We start from the raw sequence: 27,376 nt of genomic DNA on the forward strand, positions 1-27,376 counted from the left end.
ATACTCTGCTGTGGGCTGTGGGCCCCTCTGGGTTGTGGTGACCTGGTGTGTACCAGCCAGAAGGCAAGGGGAGCCCAAGCAAAGCCGGGGGTACAGTTTGTCCTCAGTGTCTACACATGGCTACCGTAGGTCGGATCACATTACCCAGCTTTTGGCCTAGGCTTCCTGCCCCTGCAGAGCAGGGTCATTTCTTGTTTTCTGTTCCAAGCACCTAGCCAAACCCTGATGCAAAGTCAGTGCTCAAAACTGCTGAATAAAGAAATGAAAAAATGAACTGCTTTCCACACCCCTTTAAGCAGAATATAAAGAAAAGAACCACAGTGGGATCAAAACATCTGGATTTCTATCCAATTTATTTGAACTCCTAAGCTGAAAAATAATGGATAAGATAACTTGTCTTGGGGAGGAGGGTACAGTTCAGTGGTAGAGCACGTGCTTAGCAAGTACGAGGTCCTGTGTTTAATCCCCAGTACCTCATTTTAAAAAGTGAAACAAATAAACAAACCTAATTACCCTCCTCAAAAAATATTATTTAACTCAAAATTCAAAAAACACCTTGCATTTGACACAACATTGTAAACTTGACTATACTTCAATTAAAAAAAAATCCTTGCCTTACAAGAATACATCTGGATTATGGAAGTTTGCAAATGTAAAATGCCTAGGTTACAACCTGCATAAAATGGGGGACTGTACAAATTTACTATCCCTCCTTTATGAGCTATATTACATTTGGGGGGGATTATAACCTCTCAGAGCTAATTTCCTCAGATTAAAAAAAAGAAAACATTACCTGATTCTCAGTATTGCTGAAGAATCTGATAACCCTATGAAGGCATCTGATACACAGAGGTTACTCAATAAATGTTTGTTGAATGAATGAATAAACAAGCAAAGTGAATGCTGCTCCCTGCCACAGACCATCATATTGGTACTGCCTGGAAATCCCAAGCCCACGTTCACCCGACTCTACACTAACCATGTTGGTGAACTGTGTAGGCCTGTGTGCTTCTCTAAGCCCCAGTTTAATCATGAATAGAGGGCAATAACACAAACCTCAAAGGGTTAGTGAGTCAGTAATGAATTGTACCCGAATTTTGCAAGATTGAGCCATTAAGGAAAATTGGGCAAAGGGTCCATAGGCCCTCTCCATATTATCTCTTACAACTACATGGGAATCTACATTACATCACAAAATTAAAAGTCTAATTTTTTAAAGAGGCTATTGAGGTTAAATGAGCTCACTGTCTCAAATAAGGAACACACAGCACAAATAGGACAATCCCTAGACCATGAGATACACTCAGTTAAATTTCCCACTGAACCCACTGGTCCCTCCAACTTCAGAGCACGAGGATGGGTCCTTGTGGCCAGGGGCCACTGCACCTGAAGCTAACAAAGCTAATGTTCCCCACTTCCAGGAGCCCCTGTCACCACCCTAGGTCTAAGTTTGTATTTGTGATTTTTTTTCTTTTTATTAAATAGAAACCCCCAATTGCATAGCCTTCAGTTCAGCAAAACCTGACCACAGAGATCATGATGGCAGCCCTTCTTGGTGAAACAATAAAATGAAAAGCCATTTCCACAAGAAATGTGTGTAAATCTACTAGGGAACTTCATCCCGGACTGAGGGGAAGAGGACTGGGGAGGAGGGGGCAATCTGCGGCACACAGACCCATGGGCCACCTGTCCCACGATGGACTTTAGTTTCAACACTCACCCTCCAGGAACTTCAAAATACACACAGACAGAGTGCTATGGACAAGATTTTTTTTTTTTTTAAAGAAATCACTGACTCCCTAGCAGCTCTTGTTTCTACCGAGACACAAATTGATTATGTGTATAATGTTTCACAAAAACCCTAAAATAGTAGCACCCCAACTTGACACATGAAGAAACTGAGGGAGAGAGGTTTATCACATTGTGCAAGATTAGAGAGAGGCCACATCAGACACCGTATTTAAACCCAATCCCCTGCTCCAGTGCTCACACTAGAAAGTGTGACATACTGCCCCTTTCCTGCCCTTTCCCTGCAATAAATCTCTGAAGAGTCTTTTCTGTGCCACTCGGAATCACAATCACATCAGTTTTCCACAAAGAACTATGTCACTCCTTGGAGGACATATCAAAATCTAACGGGTTGGAATGGGAGGAGAGATTTGTATTTTCTGTTTCTCAAAGGAAACATGGCTTTAAAAGAAACTGAAAAGGACTTATCTAGTCTACGGTCTCATTGTGCAGAGAAGGAAACGGAGGCTCAGAAGAGATGAGGAAAGGGCCTTATTAACAAATATTGCCTGAGTGCAGCACCAAGCCAGCCATGGGCACTGCTGTGGGAGGATCTGGGAGGCCCAGGAGAATGAGTGTTAGAAAAAGGAAAGATAAGAAGCATACAAGGCCCTGTCTCTACATCACCATACCATGGAGTTCCACCAAATTACCCAGTATGGGTGCAGCCAACATTAAGGTGGGCTAGAGAGGTTATAGAAACCTGGAATTCTCAACCATAGTGGAAATTCCAACATTTACTATGCTTTTTCCCAAGTTCATGCATCAGCTCAGTGGGCACTCTGTACCAGGAACTACATGAGGCCTCGAGTTCTCCCAAATACAGATCTCTATTACCACGTGTGCAAACCACATAGAGGCCCACCAGAAGAAAAACGCCCACAGATAAGATGGAATTACTGAAACTGAAAGCAGCCAAAAAGCATACATTAACTAGGAAAAATGGTGCTGCTAGAAATGGACTCATGGACATAGAAATAAACTGTGTTTAGCAGGCAGGAAAGGGGGGATTAACAGATACACATTAATAAATATAAAATAAATGACAAGGACCTGCTATATAGCACAGGGAACTATATTCATGTTCTTGTAATGAGTTGTACTAAAAACAATCTAAAACATATGTATATATATATGAATATGTTTATAATTGAATCTCTGCTGTACACCTGAAACTAACATTGTAAGTTAACTACACTTCAATAAAAAATAATTAGAAAAATAAGAGCAAGTCATTAAAAAAATAAAAGAACACTGTACTCACCGTAGCTGTAGGTGGTGGAGAATTCTGGCTGCAAGCAGCAAGTCCACTGGATCACTCCAGCGCTGACTATCACCCTTTCTGACCATCAGAGATTCACTTGGCTTCACTGAGGTTACTTTTCTCTTCTGTGAAAGGCTACATTTGCAATTAACAATGTATAGAATCTCATCATTCACAAGCCCAAAAATTAGTGAGGACTTCCCATGGGCCAGGCTCTGGACAGATGAAAAGATACGGTCTCATATATATTCATGGTTAGAAGAAATTTATGTCATAAAGATATTAATTCTTCCTGTTTTGATAGACAGATTCAATGCAATTCTGATTAGAATTCCTACCAGATGTTTCATGGAATGTAGCAAGTTAATTTATGGTCAGGAACAGCCAAGAAACTTCTTTAGAACCACCACTGGTGAAGGGTGGATAGGTCATTGATTTCCACTCTTCTTCCTGAAGTGATGAAAACATTCTGGAATAATAATGGTTGCAGCACTGTGAATATGCTAAAAGCTGGTGAATTGTACCATTTAAATGGATGGAATTCATGGTATGTGAACAATATCACAATAAAGCTGTTATATGAAAAAAATATTTCTGGACAATTATTTTCCCCTCTATACAACTAGTCTGCCGCACAATTAAAGAAAAACAAAAAACCAAACCAAACCAAACTGTGCCAAGAGCTCTTTAGGACTGCAATGTCCCTAGGTCTCCAATGCCTCTGGTGGTGCTGTTCCTGTTAACACACTCTAGCTGGGCTGGACTAGTTAGGGACTGTAACTATCTTTCTAAAATCGACAGTCACACGTTTCACCCTGGGAGAGGAAAGCCTGGAGGATGTCACAGACTCATGTCTTCAGCTCATTTTTAACTGAACCAAGCCCTGCTTTCAACACTGTAATCCCTCTCAATATAAAAACACGTGACATCAACAGGCACCGCCATCATAACACCTGAAAGTGTTCAAGGAACTTGCCTGGGGCAGAAACACTGAGGGAGGAGACGGAAGCTTCCTTAGCACTGACGCTCCCTTTTGCCGACTCCACCAGGAGAAGCTGGGCTTTACAGCCTGAGGCTCTCAGCCCGGGGAGCAGCACCCACGCCGCTGACCTAGTCCTGAGGGAGCTGGAAAGGGAGAGGAGGGCAGCCCCGGGGTCACGGGGCAGGGAAAGCGGGGGGTTGGGGACGCGGGCTGCAGCCCCGCTCGGAGGCCAGCCCCAGCCCCAGCCCCAGCCGCCCGCCCCCGTCCGGGTCCGCAGACCCCGCCCGCCCGGGACACAGCCCGCCTAGGGGCGGGGACGGGCCGGCGGCCGAGGAGAGGCAGCCCTGGAGGAGAGGACTCGCGGGCGGGAGAGGGGAAGGGGACGCCAGCCGTGGACTGAGGGGAGCCCGGCTGGGGCGAGAGGCGGCAGGTGCACACCTGGACCTGGACAGCTGTGGCCGGGGTGCCGGTGTAGAGGGGCCTGGCCTGAGCAATTTAGCTGAACACACGCTGACTCGCGCCCTCGCTGGCTGTGACACTCGGACCGCCCTCCCGCAGCCGCCTGAACATTTCCCGTGAGCCCGCCATCTTGCACTTCCACAGCCGGAGGCCCTGGCACCGGGCAGGAGCTAAAGGCTTACCGGGCGACAGAGCTGAGAAGACTTTGGGGCCGATCCCCGGCTCGGAGCTGGAGCTTCCAACCCGCGGTCCAGCTGGCACTGACTGTTCATGCGCAGGAGGGCCAGCGAGCCTCTGGGTTCTGTGAGAGAAGCTGGGGAAGTGAGGGAGGGAGAAGATGGGAGGAGGAGGGGAGGAGGGGAAAAGTGGAGGGAGACAGATGGACAGGAGGTGCACAGAGAAGGGAGGGATCTGGAGGGGGAGGGGAGTAGCAGAGATGGAGAGAAAAAGCTTTACATCTGGGGGCACCCCGAAACAGGCGGCAGTCCTGCCTCTGTACCCTTCTCTAACACTTCAAGGCCCGCAGCTCAAATTTTACCTCCCTGGTCCAGCCCTCCAGCCGAGGCCTCTGCAGAACCCCTACGGGAATCACACCTGTTGCCCCACGCGGAGCTGGGTTTCTTGTTGCTCTGGGACCCAAGCACCCGCGGGTGTTGTCGCTCAGAACTACCTTGGGAAGAGTACATATTCCCCTTTTACACGCTGGGAAACAGGCAGGCACGATCTCTGCCTTAGCTCCACTGTCCCAGTTGTTGGGCTGGCGGGGAGCGGGAAGTACAAGATCAGAGCCCCAGACGGAGCAGACTGCCTAAGTGTTGGTGCATAGTCCCCATCCCTCCTGAGTAAACCACACCCCACCCTAGTGGAACCATCAAGGGCTCACAGTAGGTCCCTGGGTGTGGGAAAGCTGTCCTCAGTTCCAGTGCCCAGCTTGCTAGGTAGATAAGAGTGTTACCGAGTCCAAATTCATTCTCCTCAGTGCAGGACAGGCCAATAAGTTCAGAGACTAGGTGTTGGGGCATGGAATAGCAAGTTTTTGTAGACCTTGATGGCAAACTAATGTCCTGGAAAACCATCTCCCCAAGTCAGAATTCAGGCTCCTTTCCTACGTGCTTGGTTGTAGCAAACTTCTTGGTGTAGGAATTCTTTTTTGTTAGAATCCTTTGTTCTTGCAGCTATCTGCCTGGGTCATATCTCTGTAAACCTCCAACAAAACAAAAGTTATTTTCTATTCTGCAACTTGTTATCTTTATATGAATGGAAAATTGTTAAATATCCTTAAAAGTCAGAGCCTTCAGAATAGGCTCTCCTGTATATTTCAGGCTCTAGGCAACATTGTTTCACAAGAAACATGAAGCCTAGGAGACAGAGCACAGAGTTAAAGTCAAAGGAAAAGATCTAGTATGGAGTCAGATTTGTTCTTTTCTATTACCCGGGCAGAAGGCACTTGAGGATTTAAACCCCTTTAAGTTAAAAATAAGTAAAAGTTTAAAGGAATTTACATACATAGGTGGGAATGTGCACAGCATATCTGGAAAAGCACACAAAGGATAGTAAACAGTGGCATCTCCAGGGACGGCTGGAAGAACAGGGGATGAGGGAAAACTTCTTTCACTTGTGTATTTTTGTGCTCTGTTTGAGATTTTTTTAACCATATGCATGTATTTCTTTTTCAGTTAAAAAAAATTGTAATGGAACAAAGGAGTAACTAGCACAGCAAATACAGCAGCCATAGAATCACTGTGCCATCACTTTTAATTTAAGCCAGGAAACATTTATTGACTCTCTCCTATGTGCCCAGTGCTGTTTTAAGACTTCTTTTATTATTTTTATTTTTATTTTTATTTTTATTTTTATTTTTATTTTATAAAATAATAACATGCTATCCCTCACCCCTGCCCAGGGCTGGTGGAAAACCAACTGAGTTTTTCTTGAGTTGTTTTCCAAGGAGTAGAGATGAGTTATAAACAGGACACATCTTCCGTGCAAAACAGTCGGAGTGGTTTTCCAGCAGACCAGACAGCTATGAAGGGTTTACAATAGAGGCGCCCAGAGGCTAAGAGAGAAAGCCTCCAGGACCCTACAACAAGCTGCCCAAAGTGCCTTCTCCATGGCACTACTGAAATAGGAAAGAACAAATCTGACTCCATATTAGATCTGTTCTTTTGACTTTAACCCTGTGCCCTGTTTCCTAGGTTTAGTCTTGTTGGTTCTGCACCTTTTGTAAAACAATGTTGCCTAGAGCCTGAAATATACAGGAGACCCTATTCTCAAGGCTCTGACTTTAAAGGATATTAACACTTTTCCATTCATATAAAGATAACAAGTTACAGAATAGAAAATAACATTTGTTTGTTGGAGGTTTACACGGATCTGACCCATGCGAAGAGCTGCAAGAACAAAATATTCTAACAACAAAGAATTCACAAACCAAGTTTGCAACAACCAAGCATTCCTGCTTCCCCTTTTTAATATAAAAAGAGCCTGAATTCTGACTTTGGGAGATGGTTTTCCAGGACATAAGACTTCCATCTTCTTAGCTGGCTTTCCAAATTAAAGTCGCTATTTCTTGCCCCAAAACGGTCTCCCGATTTATTGGCCTGTAATGCACAAGCAGAACAAGCCTGGACTTGGAAACACAAACATACATTGAAAGTACCCATTTGGTATATTAAATGACCTGCTTCCACTCGTCTTCCTGACGTTTTCTTCTCTTGACCACTCCTGCTATGTTTATGAAAAGCCTGTCATGTGGACACATTTGCATCTCTTGCCACTACCCTTCCAGGTAAGAACTGATGCCAAGAAGTCAATGGAAGTTGCTAGAATGTATTACCTGGCCAGAAAAGACCAGAAGTGTTCACTGGCTGATGTTCAGGAGCAGGCTGGGACACCTGACAAGATGTCATAAGTACGGATAGACAGCTGGGCACCAAAGGAGAAGCTTCTAAGCCTCCATGAGGGACTTGTTGCATAGGAAGGAAAAGTCCCAGCCTATAGCTCTGATCCCACCATGAGCTTCCTGAGCAAGGCTGGACAAGTCACTTAAATTCTCTAGGCCCGTGCTGTCCACCATGGGAGCCACCAGCCACATTCAGGATTATGAAGTTATTCTGTAGCCAGACAGATTTGTAAATACACATTTTATTGCAAAGGTTCAGCAAGTATAATATTTAAAAACATTATTGGTTATCTTGCCCTAACGAGTTATTTTTTTATGTCTAGCTTCCTGTGGTTTGCAATGCCTGCGACTAATGATTCCCTCACAGTGAGTTATTTTGAAATTATAAGTTACTGGACACAGTACACTCATATCACACTTGAAAAAAATTGAACCACATAAGCAAGGTGATCTGACTTAGTAGTTATGAGCAGGGGCTCTGGGGTCAGCCTGCCTGAGTATAAATTCTCACTCTGCCTCCAGGGGGTTCTGTGTGACTCTTGGAAAAATTGTTGTTGTTGTTGTTGTTGTTGTTGTTGTTGTTGTTGTTGTTGTTATTTGTGCCTCTTTTTCCTTCCCTTTTAAATAGCGAGGAATATGTAGACTCTATCTCATACCGTGTTGCCAGGACTAAATGAGTAAACGTCTGTGCTGCCCACTTCCCTGGGTTTCAGCATTCTCCAGGCAATCAGTGTCAAACTCAGAGGCATTCTCCACTGTCTTCGTCAGTCTGGGATGCTGTAACAAATTACCATGGGTCGGGTGGCTTAAACAACCAGCATGTTCCTTAAGTTTTGGAGGCTGAGATCAATGTATCTGGGATAGGATAGCCTTCATGGCTCTAAGATGGCTGTCTTCCCACTATCTTCATGGGCCAGAGAGCAGAGAGAAGCAAGCAATCTGGGGCCCTTTATAAGGGCACTAATCCCATTCATGAGGGCTCTACTCTCATGACCTCATTTTATCCTAGTAATCACCTCCCAAAGGCCCCGCCTCCCAATACCATCACACTGGGAGTTGGGGTTTCGACACATGGATTTCGAGGGGATGCAAACATTCAGTCCACACATAGGCTAAATCTCCCCAACATGCAATCATCAAACCTGTAGCTAATTTCAAAGTAATGTTTATATCTCTCAGCCCATTTCCATTACTGAATCCACTAACACTGAAGCCCTGTTATATTTTATTCCTTATTTTTCTGGTAGAGATTTAATTGATTCCTCTACTCCAATGCTCTCCTCACACCCAACAGTCCTCCTAACAGCCCTGCCGGGTAGGTCTTCCTTAAAACACCTTCCCACTGCACCTGGTTGTTTTTTAGGTGTAAATGTCAGAATCCTCTCCACACCCCAGCCTAGAACTTCAATCCCTTACACTACCGCTCACTATGTTATTTTTCTATTACCACTGTAACAAACTTCCATAAGCGTAACAACTTAAACCAGCACAGATTTATCACCTTATGGCTGTGGAGGTCAGAGATCCAACACAGTTCTCATTGAGCTAAATTCAAGTTAACAGCAGGGTTCCTTCCTTCTACAGGATCTAGAAGAGAATGTTTCCTTGTGTTTGTTTTTTTTCCAATTTCCAGAGGTCACCCACCTTCCTTAGCTTGTGCCCCACGACTTCCTCCATTTTCATGGTCAGCAGCCTTTCTGAACACTGCTCCATGGCTACACATCCCTCCGATTTTAAACTCAGCTGGGCTGTGTCCTGCATTTTAAGGACCCCTGTGATTACATTGGGCTCACCTGGACAATCCAGGCTACTCACCCTATTGTCTCATCTCAGGATCCCCTTCTCCCCTCCCACTCAGGCATTATGTATGTGGCTGTGACACTCAACTTGTGTGACATTTCCTCCCATGAGCAATTTAAGGTTCAAGGCACTTATGAATGACTTTTTGTTTTTTTTTCTTAGTCTTTCTACCTTCAGTATGTGTGGTGAGGTTATATGAATCCTTTTTATTTGTGGCCCTCCACTAATCTTTAATAATGTATCATGGGTTTAAAAGGCTAATAGACAATTTAGAAGACAGAAATCCTCTAAGATTTTTCTCCTAATATATCTGTCATCCCTTTTGCCATGTACAGAATCATGTCACTGTTGGCTAACCTGTGGCGGGGGAGGGACATGATTCTGCCACCACACTCCGCTCATTCACACCAATTTGATGATCGGCTAACAAAGGATCTATGCTCCCCGCTTCACTCACTTCCTCCTCCTTTCCATTGACTATCCTGTTCCCACTGCTTCCTTCATTCACCACATCAGGATTTCATGACCACATTCTTCTCTAAATAAAATGGATATCTTGCATCTAATGTTTGATAACTGTTCTTATTGTATATGCACACACTGACCTACACATAACCCCACCCATCTCTTTATTTTCCTAGAATCATCTAGAGGAATCAGTTCCATGATGATGATGATGATGATGATGATACTGACAGAGATGACGGGGGCCTCTCAAGGATTCTGATAAAGAGGGAATCAATAAAGGGAGGGAATCATTGCAAAATTGCCCCAGAAACAGGCTTAAAAGTAAATAACTGCTAAAGTGTTTAGTGAAATTGACTAATATTTAACTATTTTTAAAACTTTGTAACACTGAATTTAAAATTTTACTGGGAATTTTCATTCACCCCTAACCAGGATTCAACTCTAGGACCAAAATCTAAGGATTTCTATCTTCTAACAAATTGTCCACTAGGCTTTTAAACACGTGATCCTTTAAAAAGAGTAAGTGCTGGGCTGAAAATAAGCAGGATTCATATAATCTCACCAGACACAGTGAATGTGGAAAGACCAAGGAAGAAAAACAAAAAGCCATTCATAACATCTTGAACTTTACGTTGCTCACAGTAGAAAATGTTAGCCAAGGTGAGCGTCATATCAACATGATGCCTGAGTGGGATGGGGAAGCTGATCTTCCTCATCAGACATTTATGCTGATGTGTTAGATGCCAACACAGTTTCCTCATTGGATTTGCTTCTAATAAGTATGGAAGAGTATAGGCTCTACCAAGAACAGACTAAACATTTTCCCCTGCTGTCAGGTCACTGGACTGAATGTCCCCACAAGAAGGATATGATTATGTTTCACAGGGAAGTCTTCCTGAGAAGCAACAGGCTTTTCTAGGGCAGAACTGCAGTTCCCCCCATGGAGGGCTGGAGGAGGGCTTGAGGGGACAGTGGAAAAACAGCAGGAGTGAGTTCAGATACTGCTGCTCAGGTCGCCAAAGTCAGCAGTGCTATCTCTAAGGATATGTCATTCTCCCAAAATTTCCATGAGTGAAGGAACCTGTGAACACTAAGCAGGTTTTTAAGACAAAGCAGCACATAATTTGCATCACAACCCAATTACAATATGTTTTGATATTTGGAAAATAATTAGCTCATTGTTCTTTGAAACTGCAGCAGTAGTAATAGAAATAAAAAAGACTGAGCCGTCTTGGAGACAACAATCAATAAACAATTCTAAATCTGCAGGATTCCTTGACGATATGCAAACAATGAGCTAGATGTGTGCTGCAGTTACCTCTTACTGCAGGGCTCACTCCTGCAAAGCATAGAACTAGTTTTCTCAGCATAGGGAACCAAGTCAAGATTCCTAATCTTGAGAGGCTTACTATATGGCAGGAAAGATCAGACAAGTACATACATCCAAATATGAATAAATGTAATCAAATATTATGAAATGTGAATGGAGCACAGACAAAAGAGAAATTCCTTTCACCTGGGATCTAGAGAGACTTCTTCAGAAAAATGTGGCTTTGGAGATGGCCAAAGATATGGGTGGAATTTTGGCAGAACAGGATGTAAGGAATTTAAGAACTGATTCTAAAATTCATATAAAAATGCAAAGGATCCCAAATATCCAAAACAACTTTGAACAAGAGAAACAAAGTTGGAAGACTTACACTATCTGATTTTCAGAATTTTTTTATAAAGCTACAGTAATCAGAAAGTATGGTGTTGGTGTAAAACAGGAAAATAGAATAATGGAACAGAATAGAAAGTTCAGAACTAAACCAACACTTATATAGACAATTGATTCTCAAAAAGGATGCAGTGGAGGAAAGGATCTTTTCAACAAGTAGTGCTGGAATTGTTAGATAGTGATATGCAAAAAAAAAAAAATGAACTTTGATCCACACCTCACAAAATATACAAAAATTAACTCAAAGTGGATCATAGATCTTAATAGGAAATCTAAAACTATAAAACAGCTAGGAGAAAAAGCATAGGCTTAAGCTTTATGACCTTGGGTTTGGCAAATATTTCTTTGCTATGACACCAAAAGTATAATCTATTTTAAAAAGTAACTGATAGAGTGAACTTTACAAAAATGAAGACTCTTCAAAGCTCTTCTAAACACTGTGATGCAAATGAAAAGACAAGCCATAGACAGAAGCTATTTGCAGATCATATATATGGTAAAGGTCTCTCTTTGTGTCTGATCCAGAATAAAAATGTTTCAAAACTCAATAATAATGCAAACACCTGAATGAATGAATGAGGCCAGAAAACACACTTCAGTAAAGATATCCAGATGGATAATAAGCATATGAAAAGATGCTGATTAAAGATGCCATTAGTCATTAGAGAAATGCTTTTAAAAACCACAGTGAGATACTAGTACACATACATACTAGAATGTATATGATTAGAAAGACCGACCTTACAAAGTGCTGACAAGGAAATAGAGCAACCAGAACTGATACACAGCATGAGGAATTTACATTAGCACAACTATTTTGGAAAACTGTTTAACAGTTTCTTTAAAAAAGGTAAACACTTATCTACCATATAACCCAGATATTCCTCATCTGATGCTTTAGAAAATAAAAGCATATGTCCATACAAAGACTTGTAACCAAATATTCACTGCAATATTATTTATAATAGCGCAAGTTGTAAATAACCCATGCATCCATGAAGAAGTAAATGAAGAAACAAAGGATGGTCTATCCAAACACTGCTCACAATAAACTATTCAGGAAAAACTCAGCACTAAGCAATACTCTGCTATAAGAAAAATTAGCTATTAATACAGCAACATAGATGACTCTCAAAATAATTACACTGAATGAAAGAAGTCAGACAACATAGAGTAGATACTGCATGAATCCATTCATACAACGATCTTCAAAATGCAAACCAGTATGTTGTGATAGAAAACAGATCAATGGTTTTCAGGGGAATAGACGGAGAGGGAGGGAGGGACAACAAAATGCAGGAGAAGAGTTTTGTGGGTGATGGGTATGTTCACTGTCTTGAATGTGGTCATGGTTTCTTGGGGATATACTTATGTCAAAACGTATTAAGTTGTACACTTTAAATGTGTGAAAATTATTTTGCCAAGTATACCTCAAAGCTGTCTTAAGAAAAAAGGCACTTCTGTCCTGACATAACTCAGGGCCTGATTGGAGTGACATGATCAGTCCCTCACACTGTCTGCCTAACGGGAAGGTAGAAAACCTCTTACGGAAGATAAGATATGGATTTTTCATTTGCAATGTCTGCCATGTAATAAAGAATTTCTAGACATGCAACATGTCAAGACTATATGATGGATAAAATGAGAATAAGAAATATTAGACAAAGGATGCAAACCCCCAGGTGATGTAGGTAGGCATCAGAGTTACCAATAAAGGCTATAAAATACTTTTAATATATTCAAGAAAATAAGGAAATGATGGGAGAATATAAACAGGGTCAAGACTTTCACCAGAGAAATATACTGGAATGTATTTTTAAGAAAAATCAAACAGATACTCTAGAACTGAAGCTTTCAGCTCTGGAAACAGGTAAACAGAGCTAATTAGGATCCTTTCTAAGTAAAACTTTCAGTAATGCCGGATAAAATACAACAACAAAAGTAACACAGAGCTAACTCTGCTCTGGAGAGAGAAGTTCCCAGGTGACAATACAAAGAGGACACTTAACGTCAAAATGGTAATCTTGTGAGCTGATGCCACCACACCCTGGAGGGAAGGGGTTTTCATCTGCACATAAATAGGGATACAATGTCCATTTAGGAAAAAGGGTCCATACCAGATGTAGAAGAGTCTTCCTTTATAGAAACCTCTGCATAAGACGTATTGGAAGACTTGCCTCTTCACTGAAAGGAAGACTCAAAGTTCTTCACATGTGCACACAGGAAAGGGGTGAAACAACTGGTTCTCTAGGGAAAAACAAAGTCTCCCTTAAAAAAATCTAGTCTCCACTCCCCTGCTTTATATGAATGTGGAATCCAAATTGATACTCCACTTAAGATTCCGGAATTCCCAAACTGAAAAATATAATAATTCATGGTTGATCATATCACTTGGAGCCTTAGGATAAGCAACACAAAACTGTTCTCTAGGGAAACTTTAAAAACCAGGATGTAAGGGACAATCATAGGAAAAAAAAATTGTACTCACTATAGAGAATCTCCCACAACTCTACACACACACAGACACACAACTAAAAACAGAAGGAAATGAGTGTCACAGGGAAGAAAGAGCTAACCGTAAAACACAGGATGATTAATATTCCAGAGCCTAAAATTATGAAACAATCTAAGAGAGAGCATAAAATAAGTATGACTGAATCATTAAAAGATAAAATGAATCTTATATAACATAATGAACAATCAGGACATCATGAAAAAGAAAACAGATCAATTTTTTAAAGAACTAAACAGAACTTATGGAAACAAAATACAGATATCATTTGGTATATAAAATTCAATGTATGGGTTAAGTAACATTTTAATCTTCAATATCTAGGGTGTTCATTAAAATTCAACAGTAATCTCTAAAGTAATTGTTTAAAAAGAGAATAAAAATAAAGAAGTCAAAATGAAGAATGCAAAATAGGCCGGTCACTATTCTAAGTTCTTCATCTATTTTATCACTTAATCCTCACAGTCTTTGAGGTGGATACTACCACTTTTTGTATATGAAGAAAGTGAGTCTCAAAGGGATTACATATACTGGTTACATGGTTAGCGAGGGAGGGAACCAAGCCCGGATAGGCTGTCTCTAGACGCCATGCTCTTAACCATGACTGCAAGGTATATAACAGGCAGGAGAAAAGCAGAGCAAAGCAAATAGAATTCACAAAACAAGATGCCAGAAATAAAATATCATCACTAATCACAATGTATTTAGATGAAACAAATAATGAGTTAAAAGATTTACAGATTTCATTTGTTTACCTGAGACAAAGCAGAATTAAAACTTAAAACTGGTTGAAAGCTTAGAAGAATAACAGAAAGAAGTCAAAAGTTAGAGCCAGAAAAAGAGACACCTGAGAAATACTAATCAATGGAAATCACTCAAGGCTCCCTCAGGTTCATAGGTACCTGAAACCCACCTTGGCCTGACACTTACCAGCTCTGTGCCTGAGCAAAACTCTCAGTCCCCCGGAATCTTCGTTCACTCACCTGTGAATGTAAGGAACGATCCCTCCTTCCATCCGGCCAATTTGTATTGACTGCTGTGCCACGGGTACTGGTCAAGCCACCTGAGGTCCGTCAGTGAAAAAATAAGGATCCTTGTCACTATAGGACTGAGGAGGAGCAGAACATAAACTACAGTCGTGACAGTCATGTGAAATATATAGTATTCTAGAAGGTGATAGAAATAATATGATCAGGGAGAGGGGGTTTCTGGGGCAGAGACAAGGGGAAGGCAGTTTCCAGGTTAAAATGAGATGGCCAGAGCTGGGCTCACTGAGGACCTTGAGAAGGGGGTGCTAGTTGCTGAGCTCCCTCTAACACAGCACCGCACACTGGGTGACGTGAACCACAGAGGCTCACTGTCTCACAGCCCTGGGTGCGGGGAGTCTGCAGGCAGGGTGTCAGCAGGGCTGGTTCCTCCTGAGGGCTGGGAGGGAGAGGCTGGTCCAGGCCTCTCTCCTTGGCTTGGAGATGACCGTCTTCTCTCCACATCTCATCACGTCATCTCCATGTACACGTGTCTCTGTGTCCACATTGCCCCTTTTTATCCGGACACAAGTCATACTGGATTAGGGCCCACCCTAATGAACTCTTCTTAACCAATGACATCTGCAACAACCCTATTTCCAAATGGGGTCATGTTCTGTAGTCCTGGGGGTTAGGACTTCAGCATATGAGTTGGACAGAGACCGGCCAGGGCAACAGGCCTGTGGGTGCATGTCTGATGTCCCCAAGGGCCAGCAGGGAGGCCAGTGTGGCTGGAGCGGAGTGAGCCAGGGAGAAAACCGGAGATGAGCTCAGCTTGGGGAGGGGGAGGAAAGCTGTAAGGTCACCATAAGGACTCTCGCTTCTTCACTGAGTGAAATGAGAAGCCATTGCAGGATTTTGAGCAGAGAAGATCACACCCAGGGTCTCAATCTTGCCTGACTTAGGTGATAAGGATGAAAATATTTAGGCTTTTGAGCTGATAATAGTTAGACTACATGTTCGACTTTGAGTTGATGGTGTAGTAAATGAGACTCTGGAGTGTGTTGGGATGAGGTGGATGCATTTTGCATGTGGGATGGACAAGAACCAGTGGGGCCAAAGGGAAGAACTCGGTAGAATAATGGCCCCCAATATGTCCACGGTCTGATCCCTAGAACCTAGGAATGTCACTGTGCATGGCAAAAGGGACTCTGCAGGTGTGACTGTCAAGGACCTTGGGATGGCAGATCACTGTGGGAAAGCAAACATCATCACGGAGGTCCTTAGAGGAGAGAGGCAGATTGGTCAGAGACAGAGATGTGATGTGACAGCAGAAGTCACAGTGACACAGGGCCCTGGGCCAAGGAGTGTGAGCACCTCTGCAGGCTGGGAAATGTAGTAAGATGAATCCCTCCCAAGAGCCTCAGTGTGGAACGTAGCCTTGGCCACACGTTGGTTTTAGCCCACTGACATTGACTTTGCATTTCTGCACCCTAGAACAGTGAGACAATGGATGTGTGTTACTTTAAGCCACTGAGTCTGTGGTCCTTTGTTACAACAGCAATAGGAAAAGAGCTCAGGAACCAACAAGAACATGAACCCAAGGCTGCCTGCTGTGCCGGCAGGAAGTCCTTTGTCTCTGATCCTGGGGGAGTGTCCTGTCTTCTGGCAGCATCCACAGACTACCTCATGCTAACCTGGCAGCTTGCAGGGTGTCAAATCTTAACCCTGCACAGTTCTTGATATTTAGTTAATAAAAAAGATGGTGTCATCATAGGTATTTTTCCATCTTTTAAATACACTTCAGTCTTCTAATTGAGAGACTGTGTAAATAGTTTTCAATCTTAATAAGAAATAACTGTGGTTTTATTTGGTTACTTAAATTATGAATAATAATATTCACATTAGTAAAAGTTATTAAAATCAACATTTTTCAATGAAAATATCAAATTTTTTTTTGCATGAACATGTATTAACTACAAGAAATGTTCCATGCTTTCTTCTATGATTTAGTGTTAGAGTCTTAAAGAATAATATTTTCCTCAAAAGATATTATGGCGAGGGGATTTCTTTTGGTGGTACAGTTCCTACATAAAATCTGGTGCATGGCTCAGGCCACTGGGAACCTAGAGATGATAGAAATAAGGAGGCATTATAAACACAGAACAATTTTTAAAGGAATTAAAAAACTGGATTGTGAAAACAAAGAATCAGAGAATATTCTGGTGAAATAAAAGTATTTTTCAGCTTAAGCAAGACACTGGGTGAATAAATCTAAAATGAAAAAACCACCCAGAGATTAGCAGCGAGTCATGCATGCAGTGTGACTGATCAAAACCAAGTTGTTTCCAAACCAGTGTGCAGGCTTGATGCCTTCATCAATCAAGTCTGTGTGGCACCAGGCCACCTCGAATACATGTTGATGAGGTATTTATAAGCCCTTCACCATCCCAGCACAAAGCCCACACACGAGCCACACGACCATCACCTACACATCTGCAAAATACCCATCATGGTGAATAGCACTTTTCTTGCTCAGTAGCCGGTGGCAGGGCACTGTAAGCCGAGATACAGGGACACAGGGACACAGAGGCACCTCCCCTTACTCAGCTGATAACCTTCCGTGCATTCCTGGGGACAGGACTGTCATAAAATGCACCATGCATTGATCCTCCTCCTAGGAAAGAAACGACAGGGTTGTCCTCAGGTTTGAGCAAGGGTGGCCGGGGGATCTCAGAAGAGCTGTTTCAGCACAACCAATAGAAATGATGGCCACCGTGACCACGAGAGACGTCCCCTGCCATCTCGGTAGGCACTTGGGCTCCTGACAAAAGCTGGGCTCAGTAAAGGGTTGAGTAGAAGGCACAGGCCTGAGGGATGCCCCAGCAATAGGCAGGAGGTAGGGCCTGGTTTATACTGCTCTGGGTGTATCCCAGCCTCATCCGAATACAAACTCAGAAACTTGCAAAACAGCAGAGCTGGGATGGATCACATACTCCAGACTCCTCTCCTTATAGTTAAAAGGGTGGCAGCCCTGAGAGGCAAAGCAACGTGCTAAAGGCAGAGCGTGGAAGTGGCAGCGCCAGATGAAATGCACCATGCCAACCCCCGTTCAAGGCCGCTAACACTGAGTATGGGGCCAAGGTTTCCAACGAGGAGAATGAGACAGTGTAAATACTTTGTTCCCCCCAAAACCCCAAATGTTTTTTAAAGGCACAAAACCCACCTTAACTAGCTCTCTTCTGAGGGGGCGCTTTTCTGTCTCCGTCTTTCTGTCTGTCTCCATTTCTCTCTCTCAGACACAAACACATACAGTTTTGTGAAAGGGGAATTCCTGCCATACAAAGACAGACTTCACATCTTCAGAAAGACACTTGACAAAGCACGTTTCTCAATTCAAGTCTTTGTGTGAGGTCTGAGCAACTGGCTTATCTTCTAGAACAATTGGTGGTTCCAAAATCAGGAGATCATCTTCCCCAAAGGAAGAGTTCTGGTCCGTGTTGATGAAGCTGGGGGTGTCACATTTTATGAGCCCGTTCGGCTCCTCCTCTGGCCACCTGCTGCATCTGATGGCTTCCTGGAGCCGAACATCCCTGTCAAGGGCTATGGTTGGGATAGCAGATTTGGCCTTGTCCAAGTGGCCCACTTCATTGACGTAGCAGTGAAAGAGGGACCTAGATTCGTCATTGCCCTGCCAGAGAACACCTTGGGCACCAGCGGTCTTCCAATGTCTGACACAAAGCTGTTCAGTCTGAATCTCTTCTTGGGAGACTCTGCATTGCTATAAAGAAAACCAAAATAAAAGATCGCTCACACTCTAGCTCGGTGACCTGAAGAATCATAGTTTTTGCCATCTACTGAGTGCAAGTCCCTGCACAGAGCATGCTGACAAGCACTGGAAGTAAGAGACATCACTTCTGAACACATACAATTAAACCCAAGGCAAAAGTCTCAAGTGAGGGACCTTGGACCATCCTGAAAAGACATTGTTCCCTGAGAATCCTCAGTATTGCTGAATCACACACCAGTGTTTCTCATTGGGACACTCAGATCATCTTCATCAGAATTAGTTAAAGTGCTTCTTAAAATGCAGGATTCTGGGGTGCAGACCCTCAGGGTCTCCAGAGGTAGGGAACTGTAGTCTGTATTTTTAGAGCAGCCGAGATCACTGAACACGCCCAGGTTTAGCACCGCGGTCTACATCGTGTCACCTGAGCATCGACAATGCTGTCTCACGGGGTAGGCGGGTTGCCATGTGTGTCAGGGTGCTGTCCTACCCACGAGACTCCCCTGATTCTCAGAACTGACAGTGCTGCCCCATTGGGCAAAAAATACCACCATTTCACAATGCATACGCAGGGCGCCCGACTGACAGATACAATCAGTGATGGGAGAGGGGACAAAACTCATGTTCCTGATCCCTTGTTTCAATTACTGTGGGATGAATGATCAATTCAAGGGTAATAAATCAGTGTATGAGTGAATAACATGACTCTCGTTAGTCCCACGAGTGCCTGGAAGAGCGAGCCTGGGCACACTGAGAACCATAACAGCCCATCTACTTAATTGCCATCCTCCCCAGATTTACGTAAAGGTTACTGCCACCCAGGCAGTGACCCCTGAAGGGCAAGAATCATGTCTGAACACACTCTCAAATACAGAAGAGAACCTGACAACAATTAGGCTCTGGAGTCTGTGTTTAGCGAGTGTGGAATCTCAGTGATTTCAGCTCTTAGACCTTGCCTTCCCATCCCACCCCTCACGATATGGCCCTTATGACCAGCTCTCCCGGGGCTGGGGCCATGGAACCCATTTACAGGACTGGAAGAATCTGATCATGTAAACCATCCCCCAGAATATCATCAAGAGTCACCTGCATTTCAGGGATCAGTAATCCCAGAAGCTTTGCAGTTCAGGCAGCTGAGGGATTTTTATATCAGCTCTGTCTTCTACTGTGACTGCCTGGGTGACTTCAGACAAGGAATTCTCAAAAGCCTGAGCTTTTCCTTTCAGGAATAATCTAATTAACAAATCTCATTGACCACTCAACAAATGTGATGTGAAGATCAATGATTTACACAGGAGTACAACATTCACTAGGTCGTGGATTTAGAATCAGAGAAAAATCATTTGAGAAAGATTGACAGAATGTAGCTTTAATGCAAATTTAAGTATTCTTACCTTTTGGTAAATCATCTTCCCCTACTTATCACTTCACCCAAGTTCAAAATATATTTGAGAACAGGGATGAGTGTGCCAGCAATCTGGGACCCAATAACCTAAAATGTCACCTAGGAAAAAGAGGGGAGTAACACATTTTTAAAAAGCATGGTGAGGATGGCGGGGCCATCCCCCAACTCCAGACTAAGAATCTCTGAGTAATAGCTTTCCTGCCTGCCTGGGGCATCAGCTGATGTGAAAACCCACCCAGAAACCTCACTGTCCAGCAGCTCTTCCATAACACAGGCTACACTTTCTCAGAATTAAGAATTGGGGCCAGTAACCACTTCGCTGAAGAATAAACACAAAGGAGAACAAGAGAGTTCTGCCCCTTCCCAGGGGAGAGCCCAGACCTTGGGCTGCATGCACTGCGACCACCTCCCAGGAGAAGAATAAACTGGAGAAGGGCGTTCTGCGAAACTGGGGCAGCAAAGGTTGAGATGAGAACAAATTGACCAGCTGGCCAGGGACAGCACCCTTCGTCGCTGCCTTGGCAGCTGCCTCCGCCCCCTCAGCACATCCTGCCCACCTCCGGTGGCTAAGCTGTCAGGGAAACTGTGCTTTGCGACCTGGGGCAAAAGAGGCTGCCCCCAGGCCAAGCTGCGGAAGAGATGGGAGCTAAACCACCAGCTCCCAAGCGGCAGGCTCCATACCCCCGCCAACACCCCGCCGCCCCCGCACCCTACGGCAACCCCGGGGCAATATGACCCGGAGAAGCGTGACCTGGGAATGAGGGGCGGCCACGTCAGGCCTCCAGAGAGATGGGAGCTTATCCTCCAGCTCGCCAGGGGCAGCCCCCCTCTCCTCTCCACCACCTGATCTCACCGCGCCCACCTCCCAGGAGCAACCTGACCGGGTGTGGGGTGTCAGGCGAATCTTGCGCGGGAGAGGCCATCCCCAGGCCAGGTCAGGGGAGAGGAGAAGAAGTGGCCCCATTAGGCGGGGCAGCCGGCCGTCTCAGCTGCCTCTGCCCCTCGACGGGATCTCGCCCGCCTCCCAGGAGCAAGCTGATCTGGAGACGGGCATCCAGCTTCTTGGGCAGCAGAGGACGCCCCCAGGATTGGCAGCGGGGAAGAGGAGAGCAAATTGACAGGCTCCGCGCTGAGGTCTTCTACCTCCACCGTTGCCACCCCCGCACCTTAAAGGCACCGCCCAGGGCGCCCCTCCCCCTGCAGGCTGAATGGGACAGGCATGTCTGGTGATCTGGGGCAGGAGAGGCCACTCCCACACCAGGCCATCGGGGAGGCTGGAGCCAATCCACCAGCTCCCCAAGGCAGCCCCCTACCCCCGCAGCAGCCACCACTCTTGCTCCCTGACCTCACGGTGGCCTCCTCTAGGGAGCAGGCTGACCTGGAGATGGACGTCCGGTGAACTTGGGACAACAGGGACCGCCCCCAGGGCAAACCATGGGGGGAAATGGGAGCAAATGGACCGGCTCCATGGGAAAACCTGCCGCTGCTGCCACCACCCCCAACGTACCATGCCCGCCTCCTGGGGTCAGGCCGACTAGGATACACGTGTTCCGTAACCCAGGGCAACAGAGACCGCCCCCAGGACAAGCCGCGGGGAAGATGGGAGAAAATGTGCCCGCTCCCCCGCTGCAGGCCCCCGACCCCGCCGCCCATGCACCCTGACTACCCTGCCTCCTGCCCCCAGCAGGCAAAGTGGGACAGGGGTGTCCGGGGACCTGGCGCAGCAGAGGCCGCCTGCAGGCCACGCGGCACAGACATGGGAGCTAATTCACAAGCTCCCAAGGGGCAGCCTCCCTATCCCCGCAGCCACCACCTTACCAGCCCCCTGACTGCACCGCACCCATCTCCCAGGAGCAAGCTCACCTGGAGTCCAACATCTGGCGAATCTCCGGCGGCCAAGGTCGCCCCCAGGCCAGGCCGCGGGGGAGAGAAGAAATGGAGTAACTCCTTGGAACGGACCCCCTCACCCTGCAGCCGCCGCCGCCGCCTCTCAGGAGCAAGCTCACTTGGAGACTGGCGTCCCGCCTCTAAGGCAGCAGAAGCCGCCCCTGGCTCCGCCGAGGGGGAGAGCAGAGCGAATTGGCCGGCTTCCGCGCGGCAGCCCCCCTACCCCCGTGGGCCCCGCACCTTAATGGCACCGTCCCCACTCCCCACTCAGCAAGCTGAGTGGGACAAGCGTGTCCAGCGACCTGGGGCAGCAGAGGCCGCTCCCAGGCCCGGCAGCCGGGAGAAGGCAGCTATTCCACCAGTTCACCAGGGGCAGCCCTGCTCCGCCCCCCTGCCGCTGCCGCCGCCCTCTGACCTAACTACCCCACCTCCCAGGAGCAAGCTTACCTGGAGTCCAACATCTGGCGAATCTCCGGCGGCCAAGGTCACCCTAGGCCAGGCTGCAGGGAAGAGAAGAAATCGACCGGCTTGCCCGGGCAGCCTCCCACACGCCGCCGCCTCCGCCGCCCCAAACCATTGCACTAGCCTCCCGGGGTCAGGCTGACTGAGAGGATGTGCACTTGCCTTCTAATCCTGGCCACGTGCCTGAGCACGTCCCTGCATCCCTACACTCCCTGCACCTCTGCACCCCTGCCACTATCTGCACTTCTGCACTGCCTGCACTTCTGCACCCCTGCACCCCCGCATCCCCTGAACTGCCTGCGCCCCCCACAGCCCCTGCACCCCTGTCACCAGTTACACTTTTGCACTGCCTACACGCCTGCACCCCTGCATGTCCCACACACCACCTCTTGGGCCTGTGGCAGAGTCTCTGCTGTTAGACCAATGCACAGGAACTCACATCTTTGCCAGTATATGATGCATCAGTGGACGTCTGGGGTTGGCTGCAGGAAGGTACATGTTCCCGGTCACTAGCCTGGGCCACTAGGGTGATCTCTCTGAGGTCACCAAGGACGGGCTCAGAGATGCTGTTTTCCAGGAAGAGAGGAGTTGAAACAGGTCTTGAGGGCAGAGCTGTGCTCACCAGGCTGTCCACGCTTCATGTTTTACACAGGGCTTCGGAGAAGTGAAATGGATCCGGCCAAGTAAGACCGGCCTGCTGTATGCCCACCTCAGTCCTGGGCTCTGAGTCAGACCAACTGGCTCCCACCCTCACAGCCCAGTTTGGGTACCTGAATGGTCCCTTTGAGGCGTCCCATCAGTTCTCAGGAAGAAGTCTGGCTGCTTCCACCCCATGGCCCTCCCTCCTGTGCTGGCCTCAGGAAGTTTCCTTATTTGGGGAAGAAGGCAGCCCACCCCCTACCCCACCCCTCACTGTGCTCTCACCCAGGCTGCTGCTCTCTCTGCCCATCAGAGTCTGGAAAGCCATCCCTCTTCAGTTATGTCCCTTCTGAGATGGACTTTCTTCCACTCAATTCTAGGCAAGGATGCACCATGGAATGCACTTGGTAAGAGAACCAAAATAAATAATATCTTCTGTGAGGTTTTCTGTTTATCTACTGGGGCTGGGCTGTGTGTAGTTTGCTACAGCTATTGGTGTGAGAGGCTAAAACAGTCTGTGTGTCCTTGTTTTCATCTCCCCGCTGTCTTTGGGTTTTCCCTAGAGACTCCTGAGACATTTACTTCCTTTACTTTTATTCCTGTCATTACACAGGGGCCCTACTGACATGGAGGTAAGGTGTTGGGGGAGCAGGACAGAGCAGGGCATCTGTAGTCCTGTGATTAGTTCTCATTGAGCCTGTGCCCTGAGCTGTGACCTCCACAAGTGTGTCTCTTTCCCCCCACCCCAATTTGGGTGAGACAGAAGGGATTTCCCTTCTCCCAGGTTGGTTAGGCTCTGGTAAAATAATTTCTCATTAAAAAACAAACAAACAAAAAACAACTTCCCCCAATGAAACAGAATGTTCTGGGTGTATTTCAATAGAGTTATTTTCTCCTTTCCAGGCAGGAAGCATGAGGAGTTATCCTCTGGCCTTCATTCTGAGAACAGGACACGGTCCTGGAAGTAAAATGCATGAAAAAGAGCAGGGGGCCCCTCTGACTGGCTCCCTGGAGTTGTCACACTCTGACTTCCCCACGCTGAGACTCCCACTGGCCTCAGGGACCTGTTAAATCTGCCTGCCCCGGGGGTTCTTACAAAAGCGGGTTCTGCCCTGGGAGCTGTGACTCTCCAAGCCTGCCCGGCTGCCTCTCTGGGTTGGGAGCAGCTTTTCCCCTCATTTTTCTGGGATCTAAGAAGTGCAGTGGGATTGCAGCTCCCTCAGCTCTGGTGTTGTTTTCAGGACAGAAGGAGCAATTTCTGAGCTCCACACGAGCTGGACCAGAGGCTGGAATCTTCCCCTCCTCTGCCTCCGTGCAATAAGTGGCTGTGGTTCTAGACGAGTTTCTTTTAAACACACACATCCCAGCCCCTACAGGAGCACACAGTCCCATAAATCCCCCCAGTTTCCACTGGTAAATATGGGACACGGGTTTCGGGACCACAGAGGCCTGACTGCACGACTTCCTCCGTGGCCTATTAACGTGGTTGCTCTGGGCCTTGTCTGAAGTGGCTTGCTTACCGCACCTGGTACGTGGGAAACACAAAATAAGTACTAGAACCTTCACTTTTTCTCCCTCCAGGGCCTTCAAACATAGAAAGTATTAAGTGAACCCAGACAGCCTAGTCAATGCAATGAGGTCTGTCCAGCCTGGCTCTCCTGAGTGATGGGCACTGACTTGCACCTTAACTCGGAACAGTAGGGGAACTGCCTTCCTCTAACTGGGCATCTCCCCACACCGGGCTCGCCCTCAGCTGAGACGGGGCCAACTCCCCCATTGAGGTGTGTGCTGGTGGCTTCAGTGTGACCTGGATCTGCCGGGATGTGAACCTGCAGTGAGTGAGGTGGAGGGTCGGGTGGAGAAGGGTCCCTTCTGGGGTGGCAGGGGGCCCAGTAGCACCCAGCCCGGCCTGGTGCCTGGGGCTCCCTAAAACCTCCTACAGCTCCTGGGTTGGCTCCGGTCCTGGACACTCCACACACCCTCCCAGCATCTTTTCATTAAGTCCCTTTTTTGCTTTTATCAGCGAGAAGAGGCTTCTGTTGCTTGTTCAGTGAAACAGTGCATCGGGAAACCAAACTATTTCTAACATCAGTAAAATTCCAACCTCAGTTATCTCGCCGGGCAGACCGTGCAGCACAAAGGCCTGCAAAGTGCTGTGCAAATGGCTTACGTGAAGGGCCCTCATCATCTGTCTTCAGAGATACAGAAGCTGGTGGTTCAGGTAAAACCTCAGGGAGGGATTGAGGAATCCAAAGCTGGTTGGTTTCAAAGGCTAACTGGTCAGACCAGACCCCTGAGCTGTGGTCAGAAGTCTAGCTCAACATCACGCAGACTCAGCACCCTAAGTGCCGGGAGGGGCCGGTGGTGTTCCCTTTGCAGGCTCTCGTTGGGGATTCACTGTAGCCCTTTAAATGCAACAGAGATTCCAGCCCCCTTAGCCCCCACCCTGAGTGTTCCATGACACAAATCCTGGAAGTGTTTAATTTTCATCTTTGTTTATGAGGATGAAGGAGGGGCAAGAGGAGACATAAATTCATACTGACTGACACAAGGTCACAGCCAGTACCTCCTCCTTGGAGAGCTATGTGCTCTCACAGTGGTGGCTGGGGGGCTGGGCGGAGACCCTCTGCTGATCCCAGAGGGACTCGCTCCTCTGGCCACAACTGATGGGTTGGACAACAGATCCAGAGGGAGACAGAGCATCTTTCCTGGGAATTTGGAACTGACACACAGAAATCAAGTTCACTCATCTGGGGATTGGCGAGGGTGAGGGGTGGTGGTTGGAAATCAAATGAAACCAGAGCATGAGAGAAAGTTAGAAGTGAAAGAGAGAGAGACAGAGAGACTGAGCTTGTGAGAGCAAATAGTCAGAAAGAAGGAAAACAATCAGGGGACAGAGGAATTCCAGCTCAAAACTGTCTAGTCTGTCCCAGCCCATCAACGACCCCACGGGGTGGTTAATATCATTCCAGTTTTGCAGATTAGGAAAAAGGCTGAAAGAGATGGGGGCTGGGTTTGGGTGCACAGTTAATTCAAGTGCCGCTGGATCCCTCACTTCCCATTGCCTGAAGGCACCTTAATCCTCACTGGGACCCCTGCAGTCCCCTGACAGCCCAGCACCCTGATCAAAGGGCCCCTGCGGGAGTGGGAACCCCTCTGAGCGTGAAGAGTTCCCTGCACCGAGATGCCATGCATCAGCAGGCTCCCGCTCACCCCAGGTTAACATCGCCCCAGCTGTGCAGTCTCCCGACCCACTACCCTCCCTGCCAGGCACCCCTGTCCTTACCACCGAGGGTACTGCAGGAATTCAGGCACAGGGATGCCCAAAGCAACACGAGCCCACCGGCTGTACAAACAGCAGACTCCCAGCCCCACCTGGGTTCCGAGGGGACAGTAGGCGTCCTCAGCTTCCATGTGTCTAAGACAATCTTCTTCTTCAGCTGGAGGTTATAGAGAAAAATAAAAGGTCCAAAACATAGTTCAGTGAGGAATTCCTCCAAGGACCTGACTCCAGAGACTACAACCAGGGGTACCTACCCCCCGGACTTGGGGTGAAGGTGGATTATTGATCAGCACAACCCCCGGTGGCCCAGCTCCTCGGCTTGGCTGCCCAGAGTGGGCTGGGGGAATGGGTAAAGCCAGGGCACTCAGGAAGAGCACAGAGGACCTGATCTCCCCTCTCCGCACTTGTAAACCCTTCCCCAAATCTCAAGGCATCTGACAGAGAGCAGCCACCACAATAAGGAGATGCTCCCATCTCTTCACTCACTCCTGTCTGTTCACTTACATGCTGAGCATCCACTGGGTCCCAGGACATGACATAGGATGGCCGATGGGACAGGCTTGGTCCTTCCCCCTGGACCCTGTTCAATCTGATGGAAGAATGATCACTCATAAAGAGTTTCTCAAAATTATACAGAGACCAAAGACAAACTGCAGAGTGAACCAAATTTAAAAATATATATGAAGATCCCCCAGTCTTCCAGCCTAAGGTTAACAGCATAAAGCAAAAAGATCTTGCCTTTGATCACCAAGGAAGTTGTCACCCCCTCTCAGGTGGAAAGGACAGTTATTCTTTGAGCAGGACACAGAAGTGCTCCATTGGATTGGACCAGGGCATCTACATTCATTCAGCAAATGTGTATAAGCTCCTACTACGTACGGGAATCTCCTAACTAGACCCATTCACAAGGCTCTCGGGCTTTATCAGTAAACAAAATAGACATGACTCCCCATCACTGGGGGCTCAGAGTTTTAGTAGAGGAAACAGGCAGCATGTTGGGGGTAGCAAGAGCTTGGAAAAATTTTTAAAAAAAAGTGATATGAGCAAACTCCG

At 46.6% G+C, this 27,376-nt stretch overlaps 1 protein-coding gene across 1 annotated transcript in view; it reads right to left on the bottom strand.

Annotated features, from left to right (window-relative positions):
* The window catches only part of LOC141579581 (trafficking protein particle complex subunit 9-like), a 90,288-nt gene extending 66,025 nt beyond the window's left edge, over positions 1–24,263 (bottom strand). Inside the window, exons 1-10 of the mRNA XM_074376349.1 lie at positions 22,841–24,263; positions 22,387–22,439; positions 21,916–22,100; positions 20,042–20,151; positions 18,087–18,641; positions 14,879–17,537; positions 8,052–8,172; positions 4,676–4,904; positions 3,391–3,502; positions 3,053–3,267 (exon numbers count right to left, since the gene is read on the bottom strand). Of these exons, the coding sequence (XP_074232450.1) occupies positions 3,053–3,267; positions 3,391–3,402 (227 nt within the window). The 5' untranslated portion in view covers positions 3,403–3,502; positions 4,676–4,904; positions 8,052–8,172; ... (4 more) ...; positions 22,387–22,439; positions 22,841–24,263. The remainder of the gene's footprint in view (positions 1–3,052; positions 3,268–3,390; positions 3,503–4,675; positions 4,905–8,051; positions 8,173–14,878; positions 17,538–18,086; positions 18,642–20,041; positions 20,152–21,915; positions 22,101–22,386; positions 22,440–22,840) is intronic.
* Positions 24,264–27,376: the final 3,113 nt, after the last annotated feature.

Source organism: Camelus bactrianus, chromosome 2, assembly GCF_048773025.1.
Source record: "Camelus bactrianus isolate YW-2024 breed Bactrian camel chromosome 2, ASM4877302v1, whole genome shotgun sequence".
NCBI lineage: Eukaryota > Metazoa > Chordata > Mammalia > Artiodactyla > Camelidae > Camelus > Camelus bactrianus.